General features: G+C 57.9%; 1 protein-coding gene across 3 annotated transcripts; it reads right to left on the reverse strand.

Annotated features, from left to right (window-relative positions):
* DOLPP1 (dolichyldiphosphatase 1) lies at positions 1–9,587 on the reverse strand. 3 transcript variants are annotated; one of them, XM_025359576.1, is made up of 8 exons: positions 9,489–9,587; positions 5,944–6,044; positions 5,598–5,682; positions 5,399–5,498; positions 5,089–5,187; positions 4,428–4,556; positions 3,842–3,931; positions 1–1,465 (listed from the first exon to the last, which is right to left on the reverse strand). In XM_025359576.1, exons 1-8 carry the CDS (start codon positions 9,562–9,564, stop codon positions 1,429–1,431), a joined length of 717 nt encoding a protein of 238 aa, XP_025215361.1. In that variant the 5' UTR covers positions 9,565–9,587; the 3' UTR covers positions 1–1,428. The 3 variants fall into 3 exon arrangements, with proteins under 3 accessions (XP_025215361.1, XP_025215362.1, XP_025215360.1); XM_025359575.1 differs by having other exon boundaries at positions 3–1,465; positions 5,598–5,685; positions 9,489–9,565; XM_025359577.1 differs by lacking the exon at positions 4,428–4,556 and having other exon boundaries at positions 9,489–9,586.
* Between the last annotated feature and the right edge of the window lie 1,228 nt (positions 9,588–10,815).

The following is a 10,815-nucleotide window of genomic DNA, read 5'->3' on the forward strand; positions in this document are numbered from 1 at the left end:
GCCAGAGTTTACGGTTTTATTTTAAAACAATAGTAAACAATTTCATTGATTTTTCTTTCACACTCGGCTTGTCTCAGGCAAAAGGTAAAAAACAAAAATAACGGGAGGCAAACGTGGAAACCGACCTACCTTCCCTAGAAATAAACCCCTGGTCCTGGCATCTGGAATGGCTTTTGGACACTGCCTTTAACAAATGAGAAAAGAAAGCACCAAAATATTGTGCTTCAGCAGCAGGTTAGGAACCTCCACAAAGAGAGGGGTGGGGAGGATTTGAACACAGATCCCAAGTGACCCAGTTCAGTCCTCAAAACTTCTAAGAACCTGGAGGCGTCTCCTCTGGTTCTGAAAGTCACGACTCCCTTTCAGAGTGACTTAGAGATGGGGATCCCTTTAGGAAGAGCCCTCACACGAACCAGGCTGGTAAGGATCTGTGAGCCCACACCCCAGACACAGGTTTGAGGGGGACCCCAAGCAGGTTCCCAGCTGGTCAGAGATGGGTCGGGAAGGACAAAGACATATTCAGAGCACAGAGAGGGAAGGACGAGGGACTTTGGGTGCCCGCTGCCTCACTCCTCTCCTCGAGGCTCCTTCCCGTTTTGTTTGCGTGGGGATGAAGACTAACTGCTACTGGATGGCAGGACAAGAAAGAGCTGTAAACAGCTTGGGTCTGCTCACCCACATGTGCAGGCTCCTTCGTCAGAAAGGGATTACTGTCTTAGGGACAGGGGACCAGAGAAAGCCCTTTTGGTGTTGGGTTAATACGGGGTAGAACACAATGACAGCAGCCGCCAGACGCGCGCTCACTCTGGGCCCTGCCCCCAGACAGGGAAACACTGACCGAGGTTCTGGAATGGCAACGGTGGCAGGGAGGGTGTGGGGTATGCTCCCCTCCTCCTGGCACCCCAGGCCACCTCGGCCCAGGGAGAGGCAGTCTGCCCTCTGAGCATAGGGCGAAGGGCCAAGGAAGCTGACCGGGAACCCTCTGTCCACAGGGCAGCCACCGCAAAGCAGGTTCTTCAGCTCCAAAATCCTGCCTGCCTCTGACAAAACCAAAAAATAAATAGTGTGTACTTCTCACGCCACCTGGAATTCCTGGCCCCGAGACCAGAGGCGCGAGCCCTCCTTCTCCACCCCACACCCAGGTGCCCACACCGAGGGCACTTCCTGCCCAGCCGGGGGCTGGCAGCAGCACAGCGAGGGTCTCTGGCCACGGCCCCCAGGCAGCAGGCCCCCCAGGGTCCTGGTTGAGGGGCTGGCTCAGCCCTTTGGTCCACCTTGTTCATTAAAATTAAAATAAGAAAAAAAAAGGCTCCACTTGGTGACTTGGGTCTGTAGAGGTCTCTGCTTCGTCCCTGTCTGTCATCCTGTCCATCCTGCAAGGCATCGTGCGGGCCAGATCTGGAGGCTGGACCCAGCCACATCCACTGGTCACTGCAGTTTCGTCCCTAGCTTGCGTTGTCTGTTCCTGCAAAATGGGATGGGGGTCAGATGTGGGGACACCTGATGTTCAGTGACCTACAGCTGTCCCCACCACACCCAGAGTCTCAACTAAGTAGGCAAATGCCCACCCTCAGTAGCCAGCGATTGACCTGAACTGGGCCAATCAGAGCACCTGCCCTGGCAATGGCACCTAGAGAGGGTTGATCTCCCTGGCAGGGCCTGTACCTCGGTTGTGTCAGCTCTGCAATCCCAGAAGTGGAGCCAGGGGATTGGGGCAGGGGTGGGGGCCAGGATTAGACGACAGAGGCAAGAGGGACCTGGCTGGGTTCCATTATTTATGGTGAGTTTCCCTTTATAGACAAGCCAGCACAATTAGGTTCTGTTATTGATCAAAACAGAGTACAGAAACGTAGTGAGCTCCCCATCCAGGAGGTATATAAGCAAAAGTAGAACTACTGATGGAGGTTACTGAGGGGATTTGAGCACCACATTTGGGGTGTGGCTATATCCAGGGTGGGCCCAGGAACCTGAGGGAACCAGGGCCAATCATCCCCATTTTCTAGAGGGGCTGACAGAGACTCAGTAGAGGAGAATGGGGTTTGTCTAGGGTCCCAGTTAAAATCTAGAAACCTACTGCTCCTGTGTGATCTGGCCCCAGCCTCGTCCCACAACACACCCCTTGCTCCCTGGGCTCCAGCCCTGGCAGCCTCCGTCTGGTGCAGTCACCAAGCCTCGTCAGCCTCAGGAGTTGTGCATGCCCTTCCCTCTGCTGAGAACATTACCTGCCACCCCCGCAACCCTCCCCACCTCGCCACCCTCCCCACCACCCCAACCCTCCCCACCTCCCCACCCTCCCATCTCCCCACCTCCCTATCCTCCCCACCCCCTACCCGCCACCGTCTCCACCCCCTCCCCACCCCCTACATCCTCCCCACCCCCCCACTCCCCCACCTTCCTATCCTCCCCACCCACTACCCACCACCCTCTCCACCCCCTCCCCACCCCCTACATCCTCCCCACCCCCTACTCCCCCACCACCCCACTCCAGCTCTGACGTCAACAGGCCGCGCCCACCCGGTCCCACATAGGCTCCCAACACAAGCTGTCAGGTCACAGCACTGATCACATAGGCAGGTGCGTCGCAGCTCTTCCCTGCCTGCTGGAGCACCATGAGTAGGGGACCATGGCTGTCACTGTGCTTGCCCCCAGCACACAGCCTGGCACAGAACAGGTGTGCCCTGAGATTTTGGTAAATGAAGGCAGGTGGAGGCCGGCCAGGCGGGGCAGGGCAGGGTGAGGCGTGGCAGGCCGGTGAGAGATCAACGGGGCCAGCTGGGGCCCTTCTGCCTCTAATGGGATTGCCTGCCCTAACCCCCTCCAATCCCCTTTCCTCATGGATCCCCGGCTTTGCTCTTAAGCTCGTTAGGATAATTTGGACCTTGATGCACTAAACACATTTCCTAGCTGCTAGGACGCCCCACCCTACCCCGCCCCACGGTCCCTCTCAGCCTGCCGAGAAACCTCCCAGGCTTCCTCTGGAGCCTCAGCTCCCCTCTGAACCCAGAGAAGAGCCAGCCTTCGGCCAGGCGCGGTGGCTCACGCCTGTAATCCCAGCACTTTGGGAGGCTGAGACAGGTGGATCAGGAGGTCAGGAGATCAAGACCATCCTGGCTAACACGGTGAAATCCCGTCTCTACTAAAAAATACAAAAAATGAGCCGGGCATGGTGGCAGGTGGCTGTAGTCCCAGCTATTTGGGAGGCTGAGGCAGAAGAATGTTGTGAACCCAGCAGGCAGAGCTTGCAGTGAGCCAAGATCACACCACTGCACTCCAGCCTGGGCGACATAGCAAGACTTGGTCTCAAAAAAAAGAAAAGAAAGAAAGAAAAAGAAGAGCCAGCCTTCCCACCCCACTAGGAACCCCACCCAGGATTTGGGTTGAGTGAAACAGCATGAGTCAGGAGTTTCCAAAGCTCAGCTCTGTCCTGACTTGCTGCACAAATACAGGCTGGCCTCCTAACGCAACGTGCCTCAGTTTACCCAGGTCTAAGAAAGCATCTGGACTAACCCCTAGGGATGTCCACACACGGGAGCCCCGAGAACCTCAGCTGCCCAGCTCTCTGGTTCTGGCCTGCAGAGTTTAAAAGCATGGGCTCTGGGCCAGACAGCCTGGGTTCACCACCCTGCTCCCCCACCCACTATCTGCAAGATCTCAAGCAAATGACTTCTCTTCTCCAAGCTTCAGTTTTCTCATCTGCAAAATGGGGGTCACAGCAGGATTCAATGAGCTAATGCAAGAGAAGTGCTTAGGCAGGCGCGGGGCTCCCAGAGAGCCCTCCAAACATGGAGGCAGAGGCTGCCTGGGGCTGGGCCCAGTGAGCACCGCTGTCCCCTGAACTCACCTGGCTTCTGCCCGGGTCACCGTGTACTCAAACCAGAGTACATTGGGAATGAGGCTTGTGTCTCGGATTAGGAAGAACTCGGAGACAGGCCTGGAGAGACAGACATCAGAGAGCCAGGGCCACATCAGGGCATGAGTCTGTTACTACACCAGACACCCCCAACATTGCCCGGGGCTGGCACGACACCCGCCCCCACTGCCTAGACTCTTTGCCTGGCCTGAGACCCCAGAGCCACTGAGAGACCCAGCTATGTCACCTGTGTCACCTCAGGCAGGGGCACTGTCCCACGGCACACACATCCCAGCAGGACTCAGGCTTCTAAGTCCCTGAGAACCTAGGCGAGGACAGAGGATGGCACTCTGGCTTCCCAGCCTGAGGAATCCCCCCGTGTTTCTGCCGCAAACCCCGGGGGGAGGTGGAAGCCAGGCAGGTGGGGCCTACAGCCTTATGCCACCAGAAGGCTAGGCACTGGGGCCTTGCCAGGGAGACAGGGGCTGGGGTCAAGACTCCTGGGTCCACCCAATGATGGCCCCACCCACAGGAGGGGACAGGGCCCACAGTGCCCAGGAAGGCAGGAGACAGTTACCAGGCTGCTATCCTGGGGAACAGCGGGGTGAGGACCTCCTGGGTGAAGATGAACCAGGCGATGGCCATAAGGCCTCCAGCGATGCCTCCATAGAGCACCTGGCTCCAGGTGTGGTACAGCAGGTAGACCCTGGGCCAAGGCCAGAAGTGAAGTATGTGAGAGCCAGTCAGAGACAGGCCCGCACAATCCCTGCTGCCCACATGCCAGCTTCCCCGGGAACCTGTGCCCGCACATGTGGAGACACACAGACAGGACACTGACTCCACGGAGCACAGCCTCAGATCCCCTTCCAAGAGGGAGGGCACCGGACCCCACACGGCTCTCCCATCTGCAGCAGTGAAGGGTCAGCTGGGATCTGCCTGCCTCCCATCTAGCCCTTGACCTCTGAATTTATCTACAGTGGGTCCCTCCGGAACACTGGGAAGAGACGGCTGATACATGGAGTTGGCCCCAGAATCTTGGGCTCAGTGGGCTCAGTGGGGACTGGGCTAGAAGGGGCAGCTGGAGCCCTGTCCTTTTAAAACTAGAGGTCTGGGACCCCTTTTCCAGTCCTGCCCTACAGGCTCTGGGACTAGGGTCCATGGAGGGGTCCCAGAGGGACCAGGAATCAGCAGGACACCACATGGGCAGGGTGCAGACAGGGGCTCTCCCTCCTCCATACCTGCTGTAGGAGACTAGAAAGGCCGCAGCGAGGAGTCCCAGGGAGAGTACGTGCCTCCACAGCAAGTCCAGGAACCTGGCGTTGTTTGTTTGGTGCATTCTGGGAAAACACGCCCACCAGATGACCTCAGCCCACAGCCCAGCCCAGGCCTCCCAAACAGTCCCTGGCCCCATCCAAATGCTCCCTGGGTACCTTCTGCCTCCGCTGCAGCCCCTCCCACCCCAGGGACATCCGAAGGGCTAGCAGTGAGTCCCTAGCAGAGCTCGGCCTGAGCCAGTTCAGGGCCATCCCAGCCGGGGGAGAAACTCACCTTAAATACAGGAAAAGGAAGGAATAGATGGAGAAGAACCACATAAACTGGGAGTGGCTGGAGGGCATCCCGTACTTCGTGCCCACTGCTGTGTGGGGGCCTGGGAGAGAGAGGAGACCAGGGCATCATGGGAGGATGCAGACCTCCCAGTAACGCCCCAACCTGGGGGACCCTCAGGCCCTGGCAGCCCAGGCCCTACCTCCACAGGGCCGTGGCTCCTGGATGACGTTTTTGATCAGCCAGTTGACCCCCTCGTTCAGTGCCAGGCCCCCAAGGAAGGAGATCTGCTGGGGAAGACGTATGGTCAGCTGGGCCTCTTTGCACCTGTTGGCTGCTACCTAGTCCCAAAGACCACGGCCTCTGACTGAACCTCCCAGCCCAACAGGTGAGTAACCTAGAACCAGCCAGGAGGCTCCACGCATCTGAAGACAGGTGAACGCAGGGATGAGAAGGCAACCCCTGGGCTGAGGGGCAGACAGGCTGCCCAAAGCAGGGTGGGGACACTGCGGGGGGGCGTGGGGAGGGTGTGGGCAGGACAGACTCACCGTGTGCAGCTCCCGCTTAAATATGATGAGGGTCACGAAACCGACGATGACAAATACAGGGCTGAGGCTCAGGTAGGCAAGGAGGTGGCCAGAGAGATCACCTGGCAAGACAGAGAACAGAATGAGGACAGGGTACAGGCATCAGAAGAGGGGCCAGCCCCCTGCAAGCAGGGCCTGAGCCAGAAAGGAGGTCCCAGCAGGGCCTGAAGCATGGGGGCCAGGCAGCCACGGACACCTGTTTACCAGCCGGTCGTGCCAACTCAGTCACAGTCATATGTGATGCTGTCTATTATTTAGCACTAAAGTGCACACAGCATGCGTTTAAAGCAGGTGCCCTGACTGTTCCCATTCTATAGATGAAAAAACTGAATCCCAGAGTAACTATGTGACTCACCCAAGGTCACACAGCCAGAAGGAGGTGGGACCAAGACTAAAGTCCAAGTCTCTGACCTGGTCCAGACACTAGACCAATCCCTCCTGCCAAAGCAGGAAGGTGAACCTGGCCTGGTGACTCCAGAGGTGGAGCCCGGGACCTGGGAGGTAGCCTGGAAGGCATATGAGAGCCACACACTGTTGTGCTGGGGCTGCCCTGGCTGAGCCCTGGGCCTCCGGGGAAATCCGACATTCTCTGGACACCACACAGACTTGGGTCCACACTGAAGACTCGGACAGAAACCAAGCCCAATATGGCCACAGTAACAGCTGCTCGCCGCTTCTCTCACAGTAAACTGCCTACCTATTGATTACCAGCTTCTGACACTCCCATCATGCCTGGGATGGAGGCATCGGAGGAACACTGGGCCCTTTTAGGAAATGGGGACACTCAAGCTGAGAATCCAAGGACAGGGGAGGCTGAGTCCGAAGGCCACCCTCACCATTTGAGACAGGCAGCTATGTAGCCACTCTGGGGTCTAAGGGCATGGTTCAGCTCCTATGCCCGCACTCGCTGGTTGCATGAACTGAGGCAAGGATTCAAGCCTCAGCTCACCCACTTGTGGAACAGGGATATTAGTGCCTACCTCCTACAGCTGCATGAGACTCAATGAGATGGGACCTGTGAGACACCTAGCTTGGTCCCTGGCAACCAGGACACTTCCATGTTGGGGCAGAGGTGGGGAGAACCCAGTGTGGGAAATGGTCCATGCCACCAGCCTCACACAAGCAGCAGGGAAGGTGTCCACAGAGGGCTGAGCCCGAATTCCAGGGCTGAAGACTTAGACACACACATGCCTGGCCTCATCCGCACCCAGGATCCTACCCAGCCCATCCTACCCAGGGTCAGGCTGGCCTGGAGTTGGCCTGGGAGAGCAGAGCAGCCCAGCTAAGTGCCTGGGTTCAAGTGCTGTTGCTGCCACAGTCCCACTGGGTGACAGTGGGTGAGTCCCTTCTCTTTCCTGGGCCTCTCCACTACGAAACTCACCTCCACAGCACTGGGCTATGATGACAGTGAATGACGGGTACCCCCAAAACTTTAGCCATCTCCAAAGCCTGTCCCAGAGCCAGTACTACCCTGGGGTTTTCCTGAAGATGCTACCAGGGACTCTGGCCTCTCCACTCTCTGATCCAAGCCCCCTCAGGTCTCCCACTCCCCTTAGGACAAGCTCCCCCTCAGCCCGGCTCATCTGGCCCTGCACAGTCCTGGCCCTGCTTCCTTCTCACCCTCTGCTCCAGTTCCAAGGACTAAACTCAAGTTCCCTGAGCGCACCATGCCCTGTCCTACTTCTGGACCTTTGCACACAGTTTCCCCACCTGGGATGCTCTCTGGGTGAACTCAACAAACGTCACCACAGTGGCAAAAAAAGACACATATGTCCCTGCCAGTGCAGAGCTCGCAGTCTGACGGGAGAATCTGCCATCCAGGCACAGTTGATGACCCACTAGTGTAGATAATCAGGACAGCATCTGAGAGTATGGACAGGGTCTCTTTATACCCCCCTCTATCTCCCAAGCCCAGCACAGGGCCTGGCTCTTAACTGGGCTCAAAAAGTATTGAATGAATTAAGTAAGCAAGTGACGGTGTGATGAGGGGTGTGATGGAGAAGTGCAGGGAACCACAGAAGCATTGATAGAGGACTAGACCTCACCAGATGCTCCAGGCTCAGCCAGGTCCATCACAGCCTGTATCATGCTGCACACAACTGCCCGCCAGGTTCCTTCTGGCTTGCTGGATTGTGAGCACTCCAAGAAGCTACTCTGGGGCCAGGCGGAGAAGCTGTGAAGGTGCAGAGGCCTTAGCAAGTCTTTCCCCACCTCCAGGCTTTGGCTTTCCTCTTATAAAGCAGCCAGTTTCCATAGTGCAGGAGTGCAGGGATATTTCAGGCCCTGTTAAGCATTCTAAAACCAGAGCTAGCCCAGGGCCTAGCACTCAGAAGTGTTCAGCGGATATTGGCTGAATGAATGAAAGGATGGATAAATGTTAGACAGGCAGGCAGGCAGGGCCCAGCACCTGGCAGGGCCATACCACCCCCAGTACAACCCAGAACACCAGGGTCAAAGTTCTTTGGCATTCGATCCTGGTGCCCTCGGCGGAGCCAGGTTCTCACATCTCGCAAGACAGCAGCATGAGCGGGCCCTTCCCAGGCAACCAGGGCTCAATGAGGGGGCCCCAACCTTCCCTGGCACTCAACCATCCTACCCAGGGAGGGTTCTGGAAGGTGGGATAACATTAACTGCAAGTATTTGCTGAACGCTTACTGCATGCCGGGCACTGTTCAGCCCTTCTTGTGCCTCCTGCTATTTGATGCTCACACCATCACCAGAAGGTAAGCACTGTAATCAGTTCCACTTTAGAGATGAAGTAACTTAAGCAGAGGCAGGCACCTGCACAAGGACTCCGCCTCAACTGGAACCCAGATGGGTCAGGCCCCCACTCCCAGGCTCTGCGCCACTCTTACTAGACAGCTTCCAGAACGCCGCTAATGGACCTCTCAACTGGAAAGCCCTGCGCTTCGAGAGGTGTGTCTGATAGGAAGCTCCAGAAGTCAAGATTCCGAGGCTGCCCGCCCCCTCATCGGGTCCTCTCCGTTGTGGAGTCGTGCCCTGATCAAGGCGTGGCACCACACAAGTACTCAAAAGCCTGGCTTCACCTTGCACACTCCCAGCAACGGGGAGCTCTTTCTCTTACAAGCAGCCCAAAGCACTGTTCGAAGCAAACAGACACTCCCTGCACGCTGGAGCGGGAGTGCGGCCTCTCTGGGGCAGCGGAGGGCGGGGGAGAAGGGCCAAGGTCCAGACCAGGGATCTTTTCTCGCCTCACACAGATCCCCACCCCATTTCAGCCCACCGGCGCCCCGGGACCCTGGGGAGCGCCCCGACCGCGCAGCCGCAGAGTGCGCGAGCGAGCGCCTCACAATTTCGCCCAGCTCATCCCCGCACCACTGCGCCTGCGCGGCGCGCGTGCCGGCCGAGCCCCTCCATGGCTCACTATTTGACAGTTCCCACCCCGGTCCCCCGGCGCCCCCTCCGCGGGCTCGCGCAGGCCGGAGCGCCCGGGACTGAGAGGCCGTCCCCGGGAAGGCGTCCTCGGAGCCGGGACCGCCTTTTACCTGCAGGATATTCGACGTGGGTGAGGGTCACCGGCCGCCATGAAGCGGGGAGCGAGCACTGTCCGTCCGCTGCCATCTTACCCGGAGACCGGGCTTCTTCGAGCAGCCAATGGGGAGCCAGGGGGGCGGTGGTCCTGACCTATCACGCCGGAGAGGCGCCGTGCACCCAATCGGTGGTCAATATAGGTAGCGGCGCAGCCATTCAGCGTGCAGGCCGTGGGGCTGGTCAGAGCGGCGAATCAGAGAGCGGGGCCCCTGGGAGCCAACGAGCCGGCCCAGCTGGCGCCCAATCTGGGGCGAGCGCAGGTAGGCGCCTGGCCAATCAGAGAAGGGGAGGGTTCCAGCACAGAACAGGGAGCATAACAGCCAATCAGAAGGTGAGGCTGCCTCAGCGTGTGGGCAGGGCGGGCCAATCAGGCGCTGGCTTTGGGGGCGTGTTGAACTTTGGTGGGAGCTTTGGTTCGGCTGGGACCTGCGCCCTGAGTGAACGCTTCTCTGGTACCCCGAGCTGACCCGTGGTCTGAGGGACCTGCGCGTCCGATAGCGAGTGCTCAACGAGGGGAGGCAACCTCAGCCCCAGGGGGTTTGAACCGACCCACTTTCAGTTACGAGTAAACTGAGACCAGAGAGCAGAGGGGGCTTATTTCCCTCTGCCCCATACTGGCCGGCGAAAGGGCAAGTCATACAGAGCAGGCGACCTTTTTGTGAAAAGTGTGTGGATCGGGGCGCGCAGAAGGTGCCCTAAACGCTGGACTGAACAGAAGCTTAACTGATACTTAAGAGTGGAAGCTCAGCTGCAATTAAGGACTCCTTCCTCCTTTCATTCATTTAACAAAGATTTATTGATTCATTCACGTTTATGCTACTTAATGAGGCGTTTTGGGAGCATTTCAAACAAGAAGTCGGTTTTCCACCTACCCTCAGTTTTCCCAAGACATTCCTGCGTGAACAGCCACACCCTCCCACCCGCCTTCACCTCTCCTATCCGATTCTGTCTCTGGCTGGACTGGATTGCAGTCTAGGTAAGGTGGGCTGGGAGGGCTCAGCCTCTTGTCTCCTGCCCCTAGCAAGTGTTTTTGTTTGTTTGTTTGTTTGTTTTTTGAGACAGTGTCTTGCTCTGAGGCCCAGGCTGGAGTGCAGTGGAACGATCTCGCTCGGCCTCCCGGGTCCAAGTGATTCTCCTGTCTCAGCCTCCTGGGTAGCTGTGACTACAGGCACACGCCACCGCATCCGGCTAGTTTTTGCATTTTTAGTAGAGACAGGGTCTTACCATGTTGGCCAAGCTGGTCTCAAACTCCTGGCCTCAGGTGATCCACCTGCCTTGGCT

The sequence above is a fragment of the Theropithecus gelada genome, chromosome 15 (genome assembly GCF_003255815.1).
Source record: "Theropithecus gelada isolate Dixy chromosome 15, Tgel_1.0, whole genome shotgun sequence".
Lineage (NCBI taxonomy): Eukaryota > Metazoa > Chordata > Mammalia > Primates > Cercopithecidae > Theropithecus > Theropithecus gelada.

Coding starts and splice junctions, on each gene's coding strand:
- DOLPP1 (XM_025359575.1), bottom strand. CDS start 9,564: ATGGCAGCGGACGGACAGTGCTCGCTCCCCGCTTCATGGCGGCCGGTG. Junction 5,686..5,943: donor TTAAGCGGGAGCTGCACACG/GTGAGTCTGTCC, acceptor CGTCTTCCCCAG/CAGATCTCCTTCCTTGGGGG. Junction 3,932..4,427: donor TTCCCCAGGATAGCAGCCTG/GTAACTGTCTCC, acceptor CTGTCTCTCCAG/GCCTGTCTCCGAGTTCTTCC.